Genomic DNA, 25,200 nt, shown 5'->3' with positions numbered 1-25,200 from the left:
CAGCCCACGGATTAGAAGATTCCACTCATGAACCCACACCACTGGAGCCTAAGGTCCCAACTGTTGGAAGCAAGAGCTCAGAGTCCCAAAGAAAACGAGCACTGAAACAAGGAATTTCTCAGCAAGGCAAGGGAAATTTACTTCTGCAGAAGGGTGTCAGTCATGTCTCTGGCTGTTGCGAGAGCACAGCATACAAGAGAGGGAAGGAGTTTTTATCCCTAACACAGTCCCTACTTCTGTGTCCTGCCCCCATTGGCTGGAGTCAGACCACACAATCTAAGCTAACTCGATGGCGATTACAAGGAAGTTACCCTTTGAAGAAGAACTTACTATGCCTGACACAACCCTGGAGCTGAGCCTCAGCCTTTGGTAAAATGGACTATTTCTTTGCATTCCATAAAATGCCAAGGAATTTTACACTTTGTGCAGGTCCTTGAATTTTACTAGGGTTAATTTCCCATTTTTGAAATAGGAGCTGGGTTTTTACCTGCTCCAAGCCCCGGCTGACTAGTTCTTCAGTTTTATCCTGACTGGGCCACCTGGACAGCTGCTTTTTTCAGAAATAGGCTGATAGCTTTGAGCTTGATCAGTCAAGACATTGACTGGCATTGGGCCAGGGCCAGTCTGGAAGTCAGATTAGCATTTTCCTTTTCCAGCTTACATTTATCTTGTAGCAACCAGCCTCTATCTTGATACATTAACTCATAAGCTGTAAGCAAACACCATCCACTTTGGGAGATCCCGTCAGCATCTCCTTTGGTGACCAGAATCCCCTGCAGCACTTCATGCACAATCAAAGGTTTAAATTGCACTAATTTAGATTCCCAATTCCCACAAAGGCCAGTTCCCCTGGACCATTTAATCATCAAGAGGGAGAACTGGGGGAGTTCCCATCCCAGGATATGGGAAGTCCCTGAGCCTCCAACCCTGTCCTTCTGGTCAAAAAGGGGCACACTTTTGTTTTCAAATCCTATTTGTGATGCCAAAAATGTTCTGTGAGAGGGGAGAAACAAAGACACACACACGATACCATTAAGGTTAAAAAACTTTTATCCCACATAAATGGCAATGCACACATAATAAAGTAATAATATAATAAGCAAATGATATAATAAGCAAATAAATATAATAAGCAGCTTGATACAATAAGCAAATTGCAATAAGAAGAGGAGATGGGAAAAGAGATAAATATATATATATTTACCCTCATCAGACTATGAGGGATTCACCACCAGGGAGGGAGTCAACAGCCACAGCTCCAGAGTCAGCCACCTGTCCGTGCACAGACAAGGAGAGGTCTCATGAAGCTTCAGGGTGGTCTGGGACCCTAGCTCTTTTGTAACGGTCATTTGGCATAAGGCCCAGTGATGAGGGCCCTTCACGACTTGCCTCAAGGGACACAAAAAGGTCAACCTTTTTTTGTGATTATCTATTGTTTTTCAACAACTAATATATAGGAATAGATTGAAATAGAGATTTCTTGGATACAGCGCTGGATGAACATCTCAGGGGCTCACACAACCTGTTCTGGGACTTGGTGACAACTGTTTGTGCCCACATTCAATAGAGTTCAAATTTAATATGTAACTTTTCCTCCACAAATTCCCCTGTCTTGATGAATCGGCTCTGTCTAGGCAAAGGGCAAAATGAACCCCTTGGGCTGTTATACAACTTCCGCCTCTTGGCTTCAAGCGATTCTCCTGCCTCAGCCTCCGGTGTAGCTGGGACTACAGATGTGCACCCCCACACCCAGGTAACTTTTTATATTATTAGTTATTATTATTATTTATATTATTAGTTATTATTAGAGATGGGTTTTCACCGTGTTAGCTAGCCTTGTCTTTAACTCCTGACCTCAAGTGATCTGCTCACCTTGGCCTCCCAAAGTGTTGGAATTAACAGCGTGAACTATCCGTGCCTGCCCCTAAATGATTTCTTTCTATCTCCTATAGCTGTTGGAAATTACTTAAAGCCTGTTTCAAATTGAAAAAATAAAAAGAATGTGGATAAAAATAAAATATAAATAGTTTTAAAAATTACAAGATATTACAAAATATATGTGTAAATCTGGAGTGGTCAAAAATGACAAATCTGATTTATTTATAAGGTTTTACTAAAATTAGCTTTAATAGATAATACCCTATTACCAAAGTAAAAGTTGATTTTCTGTTGAACAAAAATTTTATGTATTATTCATATGACAGCAAAATACTGCTGTTCACCTTTTGAATACATTCAACAAGAGAGCGTAAACAAGAGATAAAATGTTGCCATGCTCGGGGGTGGGCCTGGCTCAGCTCAGGGAGGAAGCCCTGTTTGAAAAGCCAGCTGCTTAGGCTGTCACTCTTTGTTCACTCAGCCCAGCATCTGATCACATCTTCTGTCTCTCAGGGCCTGAGGGGGTGGGGATTTAAGCATTATCCAATCAGGGACCCTGGGCTGGAAACTGTCCAATCAGGCACGCAGCCAGAGTGAAGCGGAAGGCTTCCGGGTTTTGCAGGGCCTTTGTTTGTGACTGCAGCCGGAGCTCCAGGTCTCTTCTTCACTGCTCTGTGTCCTCTGCTCCTGGAGGCGCAGCCTCTGTGGCCCTGTGTCCTGCAGGTATTGGGAGATCCACAGCTAAGACGCCCGGGAGCCCCTGGAAGCTTAGAAATGGTGAGAGTGCCAGTACAACATCCCGAGAGAGGGGGACGTGCTGGTTGGAACCGGTGGGAAGTGGCTGTGGCGGGACTGAGGCCTCTGCGCGGTCAGCTCCACAGTCTGCACCCTGAGTTCTTGCCCAGCTCGGCCTCAGTCCCGTTCAGCCATAAGATGGCGGCTACGCTGACAGCCGGGCTCCCGGGCGTCCTGTGTCTTCCCCGCGCAGTGACTGTGCTCTGGCCTGGAGCGCTCTGTGGGCAGCTCTGCAACCGCAGCTCCCCGTCTCTCCTAGAATGTGCAAGGACCACCAGAGGGTCGTCAGGGGAGAATCCTGACTCGGGGTGCGGGTTCAGGAATGGGAAGAGCTTTGGTCCGTGGGGTTCACAGTTTCTGTTTTCTGCTGTTAAAAATTTATGGGGCCAGGCGCGGTCTTTCACGCCTGTAATCCCAGGACTTTGGGAGGCCGAGGCAGGCGGATCACTTGAAGTCAGGACTTCAAGATAAGCCTGGCCCAAATGGGGAAACTCCATGTCTACTAAAAATGCAAAAATTAGCTGCGTGTGATGACAAATGTCTGTAATCCCAGCTTCTCGGGAGGCAGAAATGAGAGAATCGCTTGAACCCCGGAGGTGGAGGTTGCGGTGAGCTGAGATCTTGCCTGGCGACAGAGGAAGACTCTGTCTTTAAAAAAAAAAAAAAAAAAAAATTATGGGAGTTACCGCAAAAATATCAAATAATTTAATCAAAGGGTGAATCCAGAATTGTATAGCACCCAGCAAATTCAGTAATTGGTTAGGCTTAGTTATGTAGTTTCTTAATTTGTACAATCAAGGTAGAAATTTCCTAGTTATGGCCGGGCGGGGTGGCTCACATCTGTAATCCCAGCACTTTGGGAGGCCAAGGCGGGTGGATCACGAGGTCAGGAGTTCAAGACCAGCCTGGCCAATGGGTTGAAACCCTGTCTCTACTAAAAATACAAAAATAAGCCGGGCATGGTGGCACGTGCCTGTAATCCTAGCTACTCGGGGGCTGAGGCAGAGTATTGCTTGAACCCAGGAGGCGGAGGTTGCGGTGAGCCGAGATCGTGCCACTGCACTGCAGCCTGGGCGACAGAGTGAGACTCCGTCTCAAAAAAAAAAAAAAAAAAAAAAAATTCGTGGTTATGTAATTACAGTTTAATTGGCAGTTTATAGTTGCTTAAGCCTAAATTTTGTTTTCCCTAATGTAGTAATTTCCCAAAAAATGCACATGAGCTTAGATTTTTTTTTTTTTTTTGAGGTAGAAATCCAGAGACTAGAGCCTCTTCAGTCTAATTGCCTGCCACTTAATTATTTTCGCACCCCACAACGGACTGATTTTCCCTGGCATTTTCCACATGTGTCCCAAGCAAGGCCTCAAGTGTACCCCATGTTCCTCAATTATTATTTTATTTTTATTTTTTTTTGAGACGGAGTCTCGCTCTGTCGCCAGAGCTGGAGTGCAGTGTCAGATCTCGGCTCACTGCAACCTCCGCCTCTCAGGTTCAAGCGATTCTTCTGCTTCAGCCTCTGGAGTAGTTGGGACTAAGGGCACGTGACACCATGCCCAGCTAATTTTTGTATTTTTAGTGGAGATGGGGTTTCACTATGTTTGCCAGGAATGCTAGTTACCAAGGAAAAAAATAGAGAAAATCTCTCTTCCATTTTGGCTGTAGACAATGAATATATTTCCACCGGAAAATGTGGTAGATACTTGATGAGTTACATAAATTCATCAACACATTAGTTCCTCTTTTGGGGGGAAATTTGTGACAGTGAATATCTCAGTTCTATATCCTGTTGAGTTCTGAGTTAAATGCTAAATTATATGTGATGAAACATGGTACCTTCTAGAAGTGTTCCCATATGACTAATTTTTTACTACATTATTTTATTTATTTATTTGTTTGAAACAGTCTCACTCTGTCACCAGGTTGGAGTGCAGTGGCGTGATATCGGCTCACTGCAACCGCCACCTCCCGGGTTCAAGCAATTCTCCTGCCTCAGCCTCCTGAGTAGCTGGGATTACAGGAACGTGCCACCACGCCCAGCTAATTTTTTTGTATTTTAAGTACAGAGGAGGTTTCAACATGTTGGCCAGAATGGTCTTGATCTTCTGACATCGTGATCTACCTGCCTCAGCCTTCCAAAGTGTTGGGATTACAGGCATGATTTGCCGCACCCAGCCTACTTATTTTTAAGATAAATAATAAAATAATACATATATTTTCTGAAAGAAGTAGACATATTTGCTTTTCTTATGGAGGTATCAAATGCAAGCACCTTAGCCAGGTGCAGTGGCTCATGCCTGTCATCTCAGCACTTTGGGAGGCCGAGGTAGGTGGATCACTTGAGGTCAGGAGTTTGAGACCAGCCTGCCCAACATGATGAAACCCCATCTCTACTAAAAATACAAAAATTAGCCGGGTGTGGTGGCATATGCCTGTATTCCCAACAACTTGGGAGGCTGAGGCACAAGAAGATCTTGAACCTGGGAGGCGGAGGTTGCAGTGAGTCAAGATCATGCCATTGAACTCCAGCCTGGGCCACAGGGTGAGACTCTCTCAAAAAAAAAAAAAAAAAAAAGCACCTTAAAATTTCCTTCTCTTATATAAACACTGTGTTTGAGTAATTTCCCTGGATTTTTCTAACACTTAGTTTCAAAAACCAAGTGAATAACTCTGACATGGAAATTAAAGCTTGAACCTAGTGACTCCAAGCTAAGGCTGATACTAAGCCAGCAACAGGATGTTATTAAAGACTCAGTTTTTTCTGGGGAGCCTCCCCTGCAGATGTCCCAGCCTGCTCACCCCAGCCATAGGAGGCTTTATCCTGAGAGAAGCCACAGAGCCGTGGAAAGCCGGGGATCCACAGGCAGATGCAGTTCAGGTTAAGATGAAAGGAAACTGAGAGGGTCTTACTGATGATGAAGTTGTTATGTTTTGCGGCACTTTCTACACTTTGTAAAATAAAAAATATTTATTTATGTTAAAAAAATGAATTCCAAAAAAAAATTGCAACAGCAGAAAATACCAACTAAGTATAAGATCTTTATGGCTTGCAAAGATGTAGGCAGAAAAGGGCTTTGTTTTTTAGGGAGGAGCAAACAAGATTAGAAAGGAGGTGGGAAGGGAATGGCAAATGGAGAGTGAAAAAGTCAGATTTTAGATCAGAGAATGTCTTACCCTGAAATCAGCATGTTCTTAGGAGGGACGTAAAATGGGGTTGTATGCTGACTGACTGAGGGTAACACAAAGTTCAGGAGCCTGAGGGAGGGAGATAAGCTTAAGAAGAGTTCGATTAAGGGATATTTTATTTTAGGCTAAGTGTGGTGGCTCATGCTTGTAATCCCAGCACTTTGCGAGGCTGAGGCAGGCAGATCACCTGAGGTCAGGTGTTTGAGACCAGCCTGGCCAACATGGTGAAATCCTGTCTCTACTAAAATAAATTATTGGGAGGCTGAGGTGGGCAGATCACCTGAGGTCGGGAGTTCAAGACCAGCCTGACCAACATGGAGAAACCCCATCTCTGCTACAAAAAAAAATCATCAGGTATGGTGGTGCATGCCTGCAGTCCAAGCTACTCATGAGGCTGAGGCAGGAGAATGGCTTGAACCTGGGAGGTAAAGGTTGTGGTGAGCCAAGATCACGCCAGTGCACTCTAGCCTGGGCAACAAGAGTGAAATTCCATTTCAAAAAAAAAAAAAAAAATTAGCCAGGTGTGTTGATGGGTGCCTATAATCCCAGCTATTTGGGAGGCTGAGGCAGGAGAATTGCTTGAACCTGGGAGGCAGAGGTTGCAGTGAGCTGAGATTGCACCACTGCGCTCCAGGCTAGGTGACAAAGTGAAGAAATATTTTATTTTGAGCGCTGAAGACAAATTCAGCTGATTATTTTAATGAGAAAAAGGAGAAAATGTGCAATGTGTGTGTCTGTGTGATAGGTAAGAAAAGAGAGCACTGTCTAAGTCATAATGGGAAGAGTGTTTCTTTCCATAAACTGTTTCTGGAGCACACAAAGGATGGAGAATTTTATTAATCACAAATATTTTCCAGGATTATCTATGTATTTCATCTTTCCCCACCTCTTTTCTTTGTCATGTACATTTCTTCCATTTGACTTTTCCTGGGTTGTACTTTTTATAATAAACTAGTAAACATAACTACAGTGTTTTGCTGAGTTCTGTGAGTAGCTCTACCAAATTATTGAAATTCACAGAGGTTATGGGACTCCCCAGTTTTTAAACAGTAGCTCAGAAGCATAGATAAGCCCATGGGGTTTGTGATTGGCATCTGCAGTGAGGACAGTGTTGTGGGACCGAGCCCTGAATCAGGGTCTGTGTTGACTCTGGGTGATGTCAGAATTCAAATGGTAGACAATGAGTTGGTGTCGGAGAATTGTTTAATGTTCAGCTAACTCTACAGATTTGGTACCAGAAAAAAGATATCACAGAAGTCTGGCCTGGAATAAAACTCTAGGTGTTTCGGAATGGGAGCTCTGCTGTCTGGTACACAGGCTGTCACACTGCCCATTGTCCTGTGATTCCAGGTATTCTCCCAGGGTGACAGAGGACTGAAAACTTAGAAAAAAGGAGCTCTGATGACAGACTCCCTTTTCCCACAGCTGCCACCACAGGATTCCCATCCACTCACAAACACACACACTAGACATTGACATGTCCACCCTCCTCCCAGGAGTAGGCACCACCCTCAGGAACTTCACCACGGCATTTTTGATCCTAGTGTTTCTTGCCAAGAACCCACAAGTCTGTACAAGTCTCCTGGCGTATCCCCACCCCCAGACACTGAATCTGCAGCAGTAACCTGTTTTCTCCACCAACCTAGCATTTTGAATCAGCTGTTCATAATCTCGTATGTGTGCCTGCACACAGTAATAAATCAGAGTACAGCTGCACCGGGACCACTATCTGTAGCAAAAATCAGTCCTCTCACCTACATTGCACTCTCTCCCACACAGGGATTTAATTTTTTCTTTTAGCTTTTATTTTTGTTTCGGGGTACACATGGGTTTGTTTTGGTGCATGGGCGTTTCGCGTGCAGATTTTTTTTGTCACTGAGGTATTAAGCATAGCACCAAACAGGTATGTTTTCTGATTCTCTTAGTCTTCCACCCTCCACCCTCAACTAGGCCGCAGCGTCTGTTCTCTTCTTTGTGTTTGTGTGTTATTATTTAGCTGTTACTTATAAATAAAAACATGCATTTGGTTTTCTGTTTCTGCATTATTTTCTGTTTCTTTTTTTTTTTTTGGAAACGGAGTTTCACTTTTGTTGCCCAGGCTGGAGTGCAATGGTGTGATCTCGGCTCACTGCAACCTCCGTCTCCCAGTTTCAAGTGATTCTCCTGCCTCAGCCTCCTGAGTAGCTGGGATTACAGGCGCATGCCACCACACCCAGCTAATTCTGTATTTTTAGTAGAGACGGGGTTTCTCCATGTTGGGAAGGCTGGTCTCGAACTCCTGACCTCAAGTGATCAACCCACATTGGCCTCCCAAAGTGGTGGGATTACAGGCATGAGCCACTGCGCCAGGCCTCTGCATTTGTTTTCTAAGAATGATGGTCTCCAGCTTCATTGATCTTATTGCAAAGGACATGATTTTTTTTTAATGGCCACGGAGTATTCCATGATGTTTATGTACCATATTTTATTTTGACTAAATCTTTTATTTTATTTTATTTTTGGAAAGACATGGTCTCCCTTATTGCCCAGGCTAGAGTGCCATGGCATGATATTGGTTTACTTTAGCCTGGCATGATATTGGTTTACTTTAGCCTCAACATCCCAGGCTCAAGCAATTTTCTCCTGCCTCATCCTCCCAAGTAGCTTGGACTACACGTGGGCGTTACCACACCTGGACAATTTTTCTTGTTGTATTTTCCATGGAGACAGGATTTTGCATTGTTGCCCAGGCTGATCTCAAACTTCTAAGCTCAGGGAGTCCACCTGCCTCGGCCTCCCAAGGTGCCGGGATTACAGACATGAGCCACGGCTTCTGACCATACCATATTTTCTTTATCCAGTCTACCACTGATAGGCATTTAGGGCCTGTCCTTGTCTTTGCTATTGTGAATAGTGCTGCAGTGAACATGCATGTGGATGTGTCTTTATAATATAATAATTTATATTTCTTTGGGTATATACCCAATTATGAGATCCCTGGGTCAAATGATAATTCTGTTGTTCTGTGAGGAACCGCCACCCTGCTTTTTACAGTTGTTGAACTAATTTACACTCCCACCAGCAGAGTATAAGCATTCCGTTTTCTCTGCAACCTTGCCAGCATCTGTTATTTTTTGACTTTTTGAAAATAGCCATTCTGACTGGTGTGAAGTGATATCTCATTGTGGTTTTTCTTTTAATTTCTCTAGTGATTAGCAATGAGCATTTTTTTCATGTACTTCTTAGCCACATGTATATTTTCTTTTGAAAAGCATCTGTTCGTCTTTTTTGCCTACTTCTTAATGAGGTCGTTTGGATTTTTCTTTTAAAGTTGTTTAAGTTTCTAATAAATTCTGGATATTAGACCTTTGTCAGAGGCAAAGTTTGCAAATATTTTCTTTTATTCTGTAGGTTGTCTTTTTCCTCTGTTGATAGTTTCCTTTGCTGTGAAGAAGCTCTTTAGTTTAAATAGGTCCCATTTGTCAATTTTTGCTTCTGTTGCAGTTGCTTTTGGTAGCTTCATCATGAATTCTTTGCCAGTTTCTGTGTCTAGAATGGTATTTCCTAGGTTTTCGTGCAGTGTTTCTTATAATTTTAAGTTTACATTTAAGTGTTTAATTGATCTTGAGTTGATTTCTGTATATGCTGTAAGGAAGGGACCTAGTTTCAGTCTTCTACATAGTGCTAGCTAGTTATTCCAGCACCATTTATTAAAGAGAGAATTCTTCCCACATTTCTCTTGTCAGCTTTGTCAAAAATCTGATGGTTACAGGAGGGTGGCGTTACTTCTGGGCTCTCTATTCTGTTACACTGGTCTTCAACCTAAGTCTCTCCAGCCTGGCTTATCATTGAGCCATCAGCCCAGGGTCACTGGAGATTCCCTCACAATCACCTAGGTGTCTTTGAGGCATTTGAGGATGTCCAGAGCAGAATTGTGTTAGGCTGACAAGAGTGGTTAATTCTCCTTCTGTCTCAGTGTAAGGGAAATGAGTCATCCTGTGTTTGTTCATCCCCTCATACAAGAGGTGTCTTTGGTTGGTACCCAGATGAGAGTTTCTCCAGTTTCTTAGTACTTGGATGATAAAGAAGGAAAAGATCTGGAGACCCAAATGGATAAACTAGTTGCTTCCATTTTATATGGCCATTAAAAAAAAAACTATGAAGCAGTCTTGGTTCCTACAATCCAGAAGCTTTTAGTCTAGACTAGCAACTGGATAAATAATTGAATTATGCATCATATGGTTGGTATAATAAATAGATGTGTCCAAAATCTTGGGCTTTATTTAGGCCACTTTCTTTATATTTTTGAGACTTCTGATGTCTACATCTGAAGGCATATTTATGAACAGAAGAATTGTTATTATAAGTTCTTTTTTTTTTTTTGAGACGGAGTCTCTGTCACCTAGGCTGGAATGCAGTGGTGTGATCTTGGCTGATTGCATCCTCTGCTGCCCTGGTTCAAGCGATTCTCCTGCTTCAGCCTCCTGAGTAGCTGGGATTACAGGTGCCAGCCACCGCGCCCAGCTAGTTTATATATATCTTTTTTTTTTAATTTTTGTATATTTAGTAGAGACGGGGTTTCACCATCTGGTCAAGCTGGTCTCGAAATCCTGAGGTGGTGATCCACCCACATCATCCTCCCAAAGTGCTGGGATTATGGGCGTCAGCCACCACTCCTGGCCGTATAATTTCTATTTCTTTTACCTTGCTACATGTACATATTTATTTTCTAATAAAATTACCCTAGAAAAGCTGGGTGTGGTTGCTCATGCCTGTAATCCCAGCACTTTGTGGGGCCGAGGCAGGTGGATTGCAAGGTCAGGAGTTTGGGACCAGACTGACTAATATGGTGAAATGTCGTCTCTACTAATAATACAAAAATTCGCCGGGCGTGGTAGCATGCACCTGTAGTTCCAGCTACTCAGGAGGCTGAGAGAGAAGAATCACTTGAACCCTGGAGGCAGAGGCTGTAGTGAGCCGAGATGGCACCACTGCACACCAGCCTGTGTGACAGAGCGAGACTACATCTCAAAAAAAAAAAAAAATTACCCTAGAAAACCTTAAAGGATTTGTTTTTTTTTTGTTTTTTTTTTTTTTTTTTGAGGCGGAGTCTTGCTCTGTCACCCAGGCTGGAGTGCAGTGGCCCGATCTCGGCTCACTGCAAGCTCCGCCTCCCGGGTTCACGCCATTCTCCTGCCTCAGCCTCTCCGAGTAGCTGGGACTACAGGCGCCCGCCACCACGCCCGGCTAATTTTTTTGTATTTTTAGTAGAGACAGGGTTTCACTGTGGTCTCGATCTCCTGACCTCGTGATCCGCCCGCCTCGGCCTCCCAAAGTGCTGGGATTACAAGCGTGAGCCACCGCGCCCGGCAAAGGATTTGTTTAAATTGCATATTAGAATGCAGTATAAAGTTGACAGGGCAGTGGCCAGAAAATATTAAAATTACAGAAACTCTGGGATTTAAGGTTTTTTTTTTTTTTTTTAGGTAAGCTTAGAAAAAACAAAACTGGTAGTACCACAGTGACATAGAGAGCAGGTCCTCACCCTGACCCAGACCTGTTCAGATTCACCCTTTTTGGAGGCCTTATTTTGGTCTGACCGTACCTTGGAGTCTTTCCTCAGAGAACTGATGAGAAGAGATGAGAGTTTTGGCTGGTGAATCCTGCTGCCTTTCTAGGGCTGGTGCTCACAATTTCCTGAAACCCAAAAACAGATAAATGGGATGAATAAAGTATGTATTTTAGGGTCCTAGATTTTAAATGTTCTATTAAAACCAGTGCTTGCAGAGACATTGTATTTAGACACTTGTTTTCTATTCCTGCAGATCCAGTAGTTGATCCATAAGTCACAAAAAAGTAAATATAAAGAGAATAAAATTTTGTCTAAACTACATTAACCTTTCTTTCTGTATCTTTCATCTGTCTATTTTTAGCTTTTATTCTGTACAATTTAAAAAAAAATTGATGACAGAGAAACAGAAGAAATAAAAATGCTGGGCCCTTTATCTAAGTCTTGAAAACTATTAAACCCTTAGTACCAGCTCCCAGGGTGTTATGAGAATTAAATCACATAATGTGTTATGCCCAGCACTGTGCTGTGTATCATACACTCGAGCACATGGTACCTGCTTAATAAACATTGCATTAGTACATGGGTACATGTTGTTTTTAAAATACAGACTTATTCAGACATTGCTGCCTTGTTTCCTCTGTAAACTTTGAAGAGACATCAAATAATATAAAACTTTAGGATGGCGGTGCGTTGTCCTTGTTTGTATGAGAAGTATTTGGTTGTGACAAGAGGGCTAAGTGTAAGGGACCATGTGCTGTGCCTGCTTCTCTGACTAATGATAATAATGAGCTAAGGGGGAGCAACATCAGCATTGACAGGGGACTTGTTTAAAACACCCATTCATGGACCCTTTTCAAACCTGCAAAATCACATTACATAAGGTGGAGCTAAAATTACCAAGTGATTTATAAGCTGGTTAAAGCTTGAGAGGCAATGCTTAGCTTAGTGGTTATCAGCCCAGGCTGCTCATGAGGATCACGTGGCCAATTTGCAGAAATCTCTTGTGCCCTCCCCACAGCTTCTGTTTATTATTCTGGGTGGAAGCATCCATGTTGTTTTAATGAAGGGCCTCATGTGACTCTAAGGTGAGGCCAGAATCAGGTATGAGGGCTGTAAAATACATTCATGAGCGTTAAGTTCCACCTTTGCACTAAAGGGTAGCCGCAGGGTCTGTTCTGTTTGGGTTTGGTAGGGACAGGTCAGTGGCACATATTTCCATTACTGTAGCAGAAATGGATGGTGTCTGTGGCAGGGGAGGGCACCTGAGGACAGGAAAGGAGAAACTTATATTTTCATCTTTATGGAGCAGCTCATCGTTCCTGAACCTCTTCTGTTTCAAAGGACAGAAATGGGTGAACTTTTTCTGTCTTTTTCTGCCAGTTGATGTCATGCTAGCCGGTATACTTGTGGTACTGACACCTTTAAAGGCATATTCTCAAGATTCAGGTGTAATTTGTCCAGAGAATCTCATCTGAGAAGGAATTCCAGTGAAGGAGGAGATAGGAAAAAAAAAAAAAAAAAGGCTTTTCTTTAGGTAAACACGCCTCAGCTGAAAAGCTGTGTCCACTCTGCCTTCTGGAATGCTGTGCATTTAGTACTTGCAAACCTTTACTTCTCTACTTGTGTTTTTCCTCCCTAAGGAGTTTGGTTTAAGTACTTCTTAAAATTCTTAGAATAGTCAAAGCTGTCTGAAAAATGTTTCTCTGCTGTATCCCAGAGCCTTTTCTTCATTCTCTACATCATAACTTCTCATATGCCATGCAGATTTCTCAACAAGAATTTATGATCTGCAATATTAAAAATGTTCCCTTTGTGGCAGTTGAACATGGAAAGATGTGGATACTCAAGATTTCTATTGGGGAAAACTGTGGTCCTTAGTAAAGATGGAGAACATGTAATGTTGAGGCTCCATTCATGTGTTCTCTACTAAAAATGCAAAAAATTAGCCGGGCGTGGCAGTGGGCACCTGCAATCCCAGCTACTCAGGAGGCTGAGGCAGCAGAATAGCTTGAACCTGGGAAGCAGAGGTTGCAGTGAGCCGAGGTTGCACCACTCCACTCCAGCCTGGGCAACAGAGTGATTTTCCATATAAAAAAAAAAAAAGAAAATAATTCCTTATTTAGGTCGGGCGCGATGGCTCACACCTGTAATTCCAGCACCTTGGAAGGTCGAGGTGGACAGATCACCCGAGGTCAGGAGATCGAGACCAGCCTGGCCAACGTGGTGGAACTCTGTCTCTACTAAAAATACAAAAACTAGCCGGGCATGGTGGCAGGCACCTGTAATCCCAGCTACTTGGGAGGCTGAGGCAGGAGACCCACTTGAACCCAGGAGGCGGAGGTTGCAGTGAGTGGAGATCATGCCATTGCACTCCAGCCTGGGGCACAAGAGTGAGACTTTGCCTCAAAAAAAAAAAAAAAAATTGCTTATTTAAATGGGATGCCATTTATTACCCAGAAAGTTCTGAAAAAACTTATTATGACATACCTGCTCTCTAGGGTGCTAAATGAAGTCTATTTAAAATTATTACTAAAAATTATAGAACATAGGAGTTATCTGTATTTTGAGGTTTGCATAAAACTGATGGTTCTTTATGATTGAATCAGATTTTATTTACTTTTTTCAAAGAGGAATATTTCAACAGTGATGCTGTGTTCTTCTGTGTGCATTAGCACATCATAAAAATTTCTCCTAGTGAAGTTAATGGTTAGTGATTCACTTGCTTAAATAGCTCTCTGACAGATATTTTTCACTATGTAGCTGATTATTTTTCTCTTCATTATTAAGTATCTTTATGCAGCTGATGTGAATAAACGACCACATTTAATCTGGCAGTTGTCCTTTTTTCTTAATTCTTTCTACATATTTTTCTTTGGAAAATGAAGACTCTTATCTTTGTTTACAGGCCAGAAAAACTGGGAAAAAAGGCTCTTCCACTTACTGGATGTTTGACAAAATATCCTTCTTGGGCCAAAAACATTGACATTATTGGTGAGCTTGTTAGAAATTCAAAAAATCAGACTTTATTCCAGATCTTCTGGAAAAAAACCCCTGTATAACAAGGTCTGCAACTTATTGTATATATTTAAATTTGAGAGGTACCTTCTAACTCAACATGTCTTTTTCGCCTGAAAAATATTCACAACTCATTCCATATCATGTAAACATAGCACTAAAAAATGTACATGTTCATGTTCATACCCTTAATTTTACAGTTTACTATCTAGAAAAATACACGAACTGATGTTGTGGATCTTATGCTGTTCTTTTTTCTCAGAGAATACTTTAGAGAACATTTCTGTGTTGAAAGTTATTTTATTGGATAATTTTAGTCAGTCCTATAAGTCAGAACCACTTGTCTTTACTCTCTCATTTGACCTTAAGTCAAATTAAAAATTCCACCCATGGCCACTTGGTAAAAACGTATGTGTGTGTGTTTTCCAGGGGCCATTGCAATTTAGAGATGTGGCCATAGAATTCTCTCTGGAGGAGTGGCATTGCCTGGACACTGCACAGCGGAATCTATATAGGAATGTGATGTTAGAGAACTACAGAAACCTGGTCTTTCTTGGTGAGAAAAACTTTAATACGTAATTCATAATATACACAAAAGGTTTTATTTCTTTTGTTGATTTTTTTTAGTAATTTATTCTTTTATAAAAGTTTCAGATCCACTTTTTCAGGAAAATCTTCAGAATTTGTTCATTTAGAAAATAATTTCTTCAGTACCTCATGCCTATAATCCCAGCACTTTAGGAGGCTGAGGTGGGGGGATTACCTGAGGCCAGGAGTTCAAGACCAGCCTGGCCAACATGGTGAAACCCCATTTCTACTAAAAGTACAAGAAATTAGCTGGGCATGGTGGCACATGCCTGTAATCCCAGCTAATTGGGAAGATGAGGCAGGAGAATAGCTTGAACCCAGGAGGTAGAGGTTGCAATGAGTCAAAATCATGCCATTGCACTCCAGCCCAGGCAACAGAGCAAGATTTTGTCTCGAGGGGAAAAAAAAAAAAGAAAAAAATTTCTTCAAGATGTTTCATCTTAATCCAAACTTTCCATATTTCTGAGGTGAGCTGTAATCTTCACTCCAAATTAGTGGTAATTCCAGAAATTTACTGACATAAACTATTGTAGCTTCCACCTGAAAATCTAATTGCCACCGCCAATTTTTGATTCAGTAGTACCAGGAAGGAAAATTAAGAAACCTACAAATTGAAAGTATTTTCTTTCTTTCTTTCTTTTTTTTTTTTTTTTTTGAGACAGAGTCTCACTCTGTCACCCAGGCTGGAGTGCAGTGGTGTGATCTCAGCTTCCTGAAACATCTACCTCCCAGGTTCAAGCAATTCTTCTGCCTCAGCCTCCCGAGTATCTGGGACTACAGGCGCGAGTCACCATGTTTGGCTAATTTTTGTATTTTTAGTAGAGATGAGGTTTCACCATGCTGGCCAGGCTGGTCTCTAACTCCTGACCTTGTGATTCACCCACCTTGGCCTCCCAAAGTGCTGAGATTACAGGCATGAGTGACTGCACCTGGCAAATTTAAAGTATTTTCTAAATATTTAGAAATTTCTGTTATAAATTTGTATTTTGATATTAATTTACTATAATATTACATTGTCTTTGCTGAGCACATTACTAGCTTGTAATTGGAGAATATGAGCAAGATTCATGTTATTTATTTTTAATAAAACAGGTATTGTTATCTCTAAGCCAGACCTAATCACCTGTCTGGAGCAAGGAAAAAAACCTTTGACCATGAAGAAACATGAGATGGTAGCCAACCCCTCAGGTAGGTGCGAGTGAAAATGAATACAGCAGACGACACAGATAAGGGGTCCCAAAGTCAAAGAGAAAGCCAGTCCTTAAAGTGTGATTTGGGAAGCTGTGTTCCAAAGGAAATAGTTCCTGGGCAGCTGTTTTTTTGTTTGTTTGTTTGTTTTTCTTAAATGTTGCTCTTATAAAGGGGCATCTTCTGCTTATGCTTTTAAATTCTGTAAAAATTCTACTTTTCTTTCGGTGAGCTCCCTTCAAGTTCACAGTGAGAGCCAAAGTCCTCTTCATGGCATATAAAAGACTGCACAATCTGGCTGCTTTTTCATTGTTTTGGGGACGCATAAATATCTGCATGATTTTCAGAATTATTTCTCTTTTTGCATCAGGTCTGACGTGTGAGAGTAGTAGTTTCTGTTGAATTTTTTTGTTTATTTTTCTACGTAGTCCTTTCTATTTTTATTACTATATAGTCTTGAAATGTAGTTTGAAATTATAAGTATGATTTCCTTCTGCTTTGTTCTTTTTTTTTCAAGATTGCTTTGGCTATTCAGAGTTTATTTTATTTTCATGTAAATTTTAGAATTGTATTTTCCATTTCTGTAAAAAAAAAAAACTGCAATTTTGACAGGACGTTTATGAAATCTATAGATCACTTTGGATAATATGAAACTTTAATAATATTTATTCTTTCAATCCCTAGACATAAAATATTTTAAAATTTATTTGGCTCTTCTATTTTTCATTTTTTTTATTGTAAACATTTTCTTACCTTCTTGGTTAATCTTTTTCTCAGAAATTTATTATTTAATGCTATATTAAATAAGATTTTTTCTTCCTCTATTTTATCAGATAGTTTAAGGGTATGAAACCATACATGTACTTGTGTGTTAATTTTATATTTTGCTAATTTACTCAGTGTATTCATTAGTTTAGACAGGTTTTAATGTACTGTTTATGGTTTTTAAAATATAAGATGTATGATCCACAAATAGCAACTTTTACTTATTTTTCTTCTATTGCAATGGATTTTTTCTTTCTTTCTTTTTTTCTTTCTTTTTTTTTTTGAGATGGGGTTTCACTCTTGTTGCCCAGGCTAAAGTGCAATGGCTTGATTTTGGCTCACTGCAACCTTCGCCTCCTGGGTTCAAGCAGTTCTCTTGCCTCAGCCTGCTGGGTAGCTGGGATTACTGGTGCTCACCACAACACCTAGCTAATTTTTTGTATTTTTTTGGTAGAGACTGGGTTTCACCATGTTGGCAAGGCTGGTCTCAAACTCCTGACCTCAGATGATCCGCCTGCCTTGGCCTCCCAAAGTACTGGCATTACAGGCATGAGGCATCCCACCCGGCCCAATTGTGTGGGTTTCTATGTAGGCAGAACTGACCATAAACTGTGGCTCAGGTAACTGAAACTGAGTCATTGAACCGCTTCAGGGACCCCAGTAAAGGCCAAAGTCTGCAGGCCTGCCTACATTGCTGTAAATGGGTGCCTTCCTCCAGGTCTCTGGAATGGCAGGACCTCTGCCAGGCTGTGGCTGGGAGTTTGGGCTGGTTACAGAGTAAGTTCAGAATTCTCTGTGGGACCAACTTGGGTTAACCCTATCCTGGTCTGTAGCCATGAACAGGGGTCCTGTAGTTTCCCACCTGAATGAGGGCCTGCCTTCTGAATAGAACACTTCTCAATCTTAAGCTTTAAGAGCATTTCACAACTCCCTCCCTGGCTCTCAAATCTCCCTTAGAGGCACTTATCTTGCAGATGGTGTCTTGTTACATCTTTGATCTGGTCTTTGAGACCCAGGCTGGTCTCAAAATCCTGGCCTGAAGCAGTTTTCCAACCTTAATGTTCCATGGAGCTGTCATTACAGGTGTGAGTCATAATCCTGGTTCTCTCATAAAGGTATTTTTGTCAGAGATGGCTGACATTGTTTTGCTGTAGGGGAATATGAAAATAGGGCACTTTTAATCTTTTCATTTTACTGATGTCACTCTCCCTATATATTTTTACTTTCTATTTTCTCTTTCAGATATTTTTGTAATTTTAGATTCGGATATTGAAGACAATATGCTAGAATTTTCAGGATATGCCTGAAGTAAATTACATAATTAGTAGGCACCCATAGTTACTAAAATAGTTATTTATAAATTTAAGTTTGCTGAAGGCAAAAAGGAATTATAGGATGTTCATCTACTTTTTTCAGCCTATATCTCCATAATAAAATAGTTTATTTCCTAATATTTGTTTCACATATCAGAGGGTCTAACCCCATTCTGCAAAATATATACTTCTTTATTTAACAATGTAAGGGTACTCTTTGCTTCCAGTGTTTGATTACAGCAGTTTCATTTTGTGTAAGAATACCATATATTTAAGATATTAAAAGTAACTAGTTTCTTTTAAATGCTAATTTATTTTCTCATTAGTGTCTTCTATTATAATTATACTGCATAATCGCTGAAATTTTACTGCCACACTGTGCATGCTAATGATTTAGAATACTTGCATTTCGTGAGTACACACTAACAGTTAAATATTGCAGTTATCTAGAATTTTTTTTTTTTTTTTTTTTTTTTTTTTTGAGATGGAGTCACACTCTGTCACCCAGGCTGGAGTGTAGTGGTGTGATCTTGGCTCACTGCAACCTCCACTTCCTGGGTTCAAGCTATTCTCATACCTCAGTCTCCCAAGTAGCTAGGATTACAGGCATGTGTCACCATCCCCAGCTAATTTTTGTATTTTTAGTAGAGATGGGGCTTCACCACTTTAGCCAGGCTGGTCTTGAACTCCTGACCTCAGGTGATCTGCTCATCTCGGCCTCCCAAAGTGTTGAGATAACAGTCGTGAGCCACTGCGCCCGGCCTGACAATTTTTTTAAAATTATACTTCAATGTTGCATACAAGATTTTATGAGTAAACACTTCTCTTATTGTTGTTTTGAAGTTTTGAACCCCTCCAAGATTCAAGTGATTCTTCTGCCTTGACGTCCCGAGTAGCTGGGACTACAGGCATGAGCCACCACACTCAGCTAATTTTTGTATTTTTAGCAGAGATGGGGTTTCACCATATTGGCCAATCTGGTCTGGAACTGCTGACCTCGGGATTTGCATGCTTTTGTCTCCCAAAGTGCTGGGATTACAGATGTGACTCACTGCGTCTGGCCTCAGTGTAGGTTTCTTAACATTAGTTTATTGGGTGTTTTGGTTTTACTTATGTATTATAATTTTAGACAATTTGCATTTCTTTTTGTACACTTTAAGTCAATTTAAGGTTTAATTAAGAGATAAATTATGCATGTCTATCATAATCAGATTACATATGTATGTGTATTTATGTATAAATATGACCCGAATTTTAGTTATGGCTTATATTCTTTCTTAGCTGATTTTTTATGGTAGTTTTGTCTAAGTGAGTACTTATGAAGATAGTCTTATTATCACCATGTGTTTAATGATGAATATATATTTGCTTTTGTGAAAGCAACACTTCTACGATTTGAAAGTAATTTTCAAAAAGATATATAATTCTGGTTTTTGTTTTTTTTTCAGTTTTTCTTTAAAAAAATTGTCTTAAAAACACATAATGTAAAATTTACCACCTTAAATCTATTGAAGTGTGCATTTCAGGGCCAGGCTTGGTGGAGGCTCTTATTTGTAATCCCAGGATTTTGGGAGGCCAGGACTGGAGGATCCATGGAGCCCAACAGTTTGAGACCAGCCAGGGCAACATATGGAGACACCTCTCTATAAAAACAAAAAATAATAGCCAGGCATAGTGATGTGCAGCTGTGGCCCCAGCTACTTGGGAGATTGAAGGGAAGTCAAAATTGTACCACTACACTTCAGCTTGGGTGACAGAGTGAGACCATGTCTCAAAAAAAAAAGCTGTTCATTTCAGTCATGTTAAGTATATTCACATTGTTATGCAAAAGACTTCTAGAAACTTTACATCTTGTAAAACTAAAAGTCATTGACCATTAAGTAACAACTGCTCATTTTACCCTCTGTCCAGCCCTTGACAGACAAACCTTCCACTTTCTGATTTTATGATTTTGACTACTTAAGATCTCTCAGATATGTGGAATCATACAGTATCCATAATTTTGTCACTGGATTAGTTCAGGTGACATAATATTCTCAAAGTTCATCTTAAAATTGACAAGATTGTTTTTTCTAAGGTGGAATAATACTTCATCATATGTATATGTTACATTTTTTGATGTATTTATAAATCAAGAGACATCTGGGTTGTTTCAGCCTTTTGGCTTTTGTGAATACTGGTACAATACACATAGATTTTCAATTATATCTTCCAGGTCCTGTGTTGCATATTGTTTTTTGTTGTTGTTGTTGTTTTCCTTTTTTTTGAGATGGAGTCTCACTTTGTTGCCCAGGCTAAAGTACAGTGGCGCGATTTCGGCTCACTGCAACCTCTGCCTTCTGGGTTTAAGCGATTCTCCTATCTCAGCCTCCCAAGTAGCTGGGATTACAGGTGCACATCACATTGCCAAGCTAATCTTTTATTTTTAGTAGAAATGGTGTGTTGGCCAGGCTGGTCTCAAACACCTGACCTCAGGTTATCTGCCCACCTCAGCCTCCCAAACTGCTAGGATTACAGGCTTGAGCCACTGCACCTGGCCTGTGTTACATATTTTGGATAGAGATTTATAAATGAGGAACATTTACAACATTTTAAAATAATGGCTGTGTCTTTGTTTTCCACCAGCAATCAACGTGGGTTTTATTTTTATTGCACCTAATGGGTGTAAGTTGATTTTGTCATTGTGGTTTTTTTTTTTCATTTCTCCACAAATTAATGATTTTGTATGTTCTTTCAAATGCTTTTCCTCACTTGTGTATTTTTATGTTTAAGCATTTTATTTAAAATGTATTATTGTATCATTCAAGGAAATAAACAACTTTATCGGTGTTGATACTCAGTTTTCAACATCATTTTTTGAAGAGATTATTTCTATTTGGTATGCATGACAACTTTGTGGAAGATCATCTGATCATATACAGAAGGGTTCATTTCTGAGTTCTCTATTCTGTTCTTTCATTTGTTTATCTTTGTGTCAGTGTCACATTGTTTATGTTACTGTAGGTGGTTTTTTTTTCTTTTTTTTCGAGACGGAGTCTGGCTGTGTCACCCTGGCTGGAGTGCAGTGATGCAATCTCAGCTTACTGCAAGCTCCACCTCCCAGGTTCACGCCATTCTCCTGCCTCAGCCTCTGAAATAGCTGGGACTACAGGCACCTGCTGCCATGCCTGGCTAATTTTTTGTATTTTTAATAGAGATGGGGTTTCACCATGTTAGCCAGGATGGTCTCAATCTCCTGACCTCATGATCCACCTGCCTTGGCCTCCAAAAGTGCTGGGATTACAGGCATGAGCCACCACGCCTGGTCATGTTACTGTAGGTTTTAACTGTAGGTTGTATTGACAACTTTGAAAAATAAATTTTTTTGCCCCTTGAGCAAGAATATGTTGTAGAGTGTGTTTCATATTCACATATTTTTGAATTTGCCAGTTTGACTTTTGCTTTTAATTCCTAGTTTCATTCAGTTTTTGTTAGAAAACACACAGTGTGTAATTTTAGTGTTTTAAAAATGATTGGTTGTTGTTGTTTTGAGACAAGATCTTACTGTCACCCAGGCTGCAGTGCAGTGGCGTAATTGTGGCTCATTGTAGCCTCAGCCTCCTGGACTCAAGTGATCCTTTCTCCTCAGTTTTCTGAGTATCTAGGACTGTAGTCATGCACTACCATGTCTGGCTAATTGTTTGCTTGTTTGTAGTGTTAGGATCTCACTATGTTGCCCAGGCTGGTCTCAAACTTTTGGCCCCAATGGATCTCCCAAAGTGTTAGGATTATAGCCAAGGGCCACGGCACACAGTCAGTATTTTTAATTTAATAAAACTTCATATGTGTCCTAACAGAATACACCAGATGCAAATAGGAATACTGTATATTATCTTGGTGTTGACTGGAGAGTTTTGTGTGTGTCTGTGAATCTTAGGTGGTCTATAATATGGTTTGGATGTCCATGTTCTTCAAACCTCATGCTGCAATATAAATTCTCACTGTTAGATGTGGGACCTGGTGGGATATGTTTGGGTCATGGGGTGAATTTCTTATGATCCACCCATGTGTCACCTTCCCAGAGTTCTGGGATTACAGGCATGAGCTACTGCATCCGACTGGAAATTTACTTTTAAAGGCACAATGTTATACTGGAGAGCAGGAAGAGCTGTGTTGGGTGTAAGTAACAGAATTTTCTTTTTATTCTATGTGGCTCTTTGCATTGTGCTCACCTGGGGCCCTTTATACACTTAACTCACTTATAAATTTTTTACAAATGTATTTTGGGCCATCCGCTTTTGTTACATTTATGTGTCCAGGAAGAAATTACAGCTTGTGATATTTTGCTATGTCATCTTGCTTATGCAGTTTGTATAATTGTATAGGTTAGATTTATAAAGTATATTTATCTGAGTCTAGCAATTGAAGCAATGTGTTTTTATTGTTTCTTTCAGTTATGTGTTCTCATTTTGCCCAAGATCTTTGGTCAGAGCAGAACATAAAAGATTCTTTCCAAAAAGTGACACTGAGAAGATATGAAAAATATGGACATGACAATTTACAGTTTAAAAAGGGCTGTGAAAGTGTGGATGAGTGTAAGGTGCACAAAAGAGGTTATAATGGACTTAACCAATATTTGACAACTACTCAAAGCAAAATATTTCCGTGTGATAAATATGTGAAAGTCATTCATAAATTTTCCAATTCAAACAGACATAAGATAAGACATACTGGAAAAAAACCTTTCAAATGTATAGAATGTGGCAAAGGTTTTACCCAGTCTTCAACCCTTACTACACATAAGAAAATTCATACTGGGGAAAAACCCTTCAAATGTGAAGAATGTGGCAAAGCCTTCAACTGGTCCTCACACCTTACTACACATAAGATAATTCATACTGGAGAGAAACAGTACAAATGTGAAGACTGTGGCAAAGCCTTTAGCCGGTTTTCATACCTTACTGCACATAAGATAATTCATAGTGGAGAGAAACCCTACAAATGTGAAGAATGTGGCAAGGCCTTTAAGCGCTCCTCTAACCTGACTACACATAAGATAATTCATAGTGGAGAGAAACCTTACAAATGTGAAGAATGTGGCAAGGCCTTTAAGCGCTCCTCTATCCTTACTGCACATAAGATAATTCATAGTGGAGAGAAACCCTACAAATGTGAAGAATGTGGCAAAGCCTTTAAGCACCCCTCTGTCCTTACTACACATAAGATAATTCATACTGGAGAGAAACCCTACAAATGTGAAGAATGTGGCAAAGCCTTTAAGTACTTCTCATCCCTTACTACACATAAGATAATTCATAGTGGAGAGAAACCCTACAAATGTGAAGAATGTGGCAAAGCCTTCAACTGGTCCTCACACCTTACTACACATAAGAGAATTCATACTGGAGAGAAACCCTACAAATGTGAAGAATGTGGCGAAGCCTTTAAGTACTCCTCTTCCCTTACTACACATAAGATAATTCATACTGGACAGCAACCCTTCAAATGTGAAGAATGTGGCAAGGCCTTTAAGTGCTTCTCTATCCTTACTACACATAAGAGAATTCATACTGGAGAGAAACCCTACAAATGTGAAGAGTGTGGAAAAGCCTTTAACTCGTCCTCACACCTTACTGCACATAAGAGAATTCATACTGGAGAGAAACCATACAAATGTGAACAATGTGGCAAGGCTTTTAAGCGCTCCTTTATCCTTACTAGACATAAGAGAATTCATACTGGAGAGAAACCTTACAAATGTGAAGAATGTGGCAAAGGCTTTAAGTGCCCCTCTACCCTTACTACACATAAGGTAATTCATACTGGAGAGAAACTATAAATGTGAAGAATGTGGCAAAGCTTTAAACTATCCCACTATCCTTTTTTCACATAAGAAAATTCATATTGGAGGGAAACCGTACAAGTGTGATAAATGTGGCAAAGCCTTTATTTCATCCTCAAACCTTAGTAGACATTAGATAATTCATGTGGGAAAGAAACCCAACAAATAAGAAAATGTGGCAAAGCCTTTAAGGACACCTCTGCCCTTACTAGACATAAGATAATTCATACTGGAGAGAAACCCTGTGAGTTTGAACAATGTGGGAAAGCCTTTAACCAGCTATCAGCTTTTACTAAATATGAGAATTTATTTGGAATATAAACCCTACAAATATAAAGAAAGTGACAAAACTTTTAGGAAGTTCTGAACCCTTCTTACACATAATTCATGCTGGACAAAAATCCTACAAATTTGAGGAATGTGGCAAAGCCTATAACAAGTTTTCAATTTTTTTTTTTTTTTTTGAGATGATGTTTCATGCTTGTCACCCAAGCTGGAGTACAATGCCATGATCTCAGCTCACTGCAACCTCTGCCTCCTGGGTTTAAGCCATTCTCCTACCTCAGCTTCCTGAGTAGCTGGGATTACAGGTGTCCTCCAGCATGTCCAGCTAATTTTTTTTACAGGTGTCCTCCAACATGCCCAGCTAATTTTTTTATTTTTAGTAGAGATGCAACTTCACCATGTTTGCCAGGCTGGTCTCGAACTCCTGACCTCAGGTGATCCACCCTCCTTGGCCTCCTAAAGTGCTGGGATTACAGGCGTGAGCCACAACACCCAGCTACAAGTTCTCAGTTCTTAAGAGACATGGCGATAATTCATGCTGAAGAGGAAATCCACAAAGCTAAAAAATGTGACATTGCTTTTAAGAACACCTCCAACTTCTCTATACATAACAATAATTATACTAGTGTGAAACCCTAGAAATATATAAAATGTGACAAAGCCTTTATATGGTTGCCATACTTGATTGTAGGTAGGATAATTCATACTGGCAAAACTCCTACAAGTGTGAAGAATGTGGCAAAACTTTTAATCAGTTCTTACACCTTATTTCACAGAAAAGCTAGTATCCTTGAGAAAAATTGTACAAATAGAAGGAATA

The 25,200-nt window shown here is 40.4% G+C and overlaps 1 protein-coding gene across 4 annotated transcripts; it reads left to right on the top strand.

Moving 5' to 3' along the window:
• Nucleotides 1–2,468: 2,468 nt before the first annotated feature.
• Nucleotides 2,469–24,536, top strand: LOC100586585 (zinc finger protein 737). 4 transcript variants are annotated; one of them, XM_012509458.2, is made up of 4 exons: nt 2,469–2,655; nt 14,850–14,976; nt 16,101–16,196; nt 22,708–24,536. In XM_012509458.2, exons 1-4 carry the CDS (start codon nt 2,653–2,655, stop codon nt 24,090–24,092), a joined length of 1,611 nt encoding a protein of 536 aa, XP_012364912.2. In that variant the 5' UTR covers nt 2,469–2,652; the 3' UTR covers nt 24,093–24,536. The 4 variants fall into 4 exon arrangements, with proteins under 4 accessions (XP_012364912.2, XP_030665278.1, XP_030665276.1 ...); XM_030809418.1 differs by having other exon boundaries at nt 2,527–2,601; XM_030809416.1 differs by lacking the exon at nt 14,850–14,976 and having other exon boundaries at nt 2,529–2,655.
• The last annotated feature ends 664 nt before the right edge of the window (nt 24,537–25,200 follow it).

Source organism: Nomascus leucogenys, chromosome 3 (genome assembly GCF_006542625.1).
Source record: "Nomascus leucogenys isolate Asia chromosome 3, Asia_NLE_v1, whole genome shotgun sequence".
In the NCBI taxonomy this organism is placed as follows: Eukaryota; Metazoa; Chordata; class Mammalia; order Primates; family Hylobatidae; genus Nomascus; species Nomascus leucogenys.
Note: the sequence above shows the minus strand (reverse complement) of the source record. Positions and strands in the feature narration are given on the sequence as shown.

What these genes read in the sequence shown, in the direction of transcription:
- LOC100586585 (XM_012509458.2), top strand. An exon ending in CAGAAACCTGGTCTTTCTTG is followed by an intron (nt 14,977 to 16,100) that starts GTGAGAAAAACT and finishes TTAATAAAACAG; the next exon opens with GTATTGTTATCTCTAAGCCA. An exon ending in GATGGTAGCCAACCCCTCAG is followed by an intron (nt 16,197 to 22,707) that starts GTAGGTGCGAGT and finishes TGTTTCTTTCAG; the next exon opens with TTATGTGTTCTCATTTTGCC.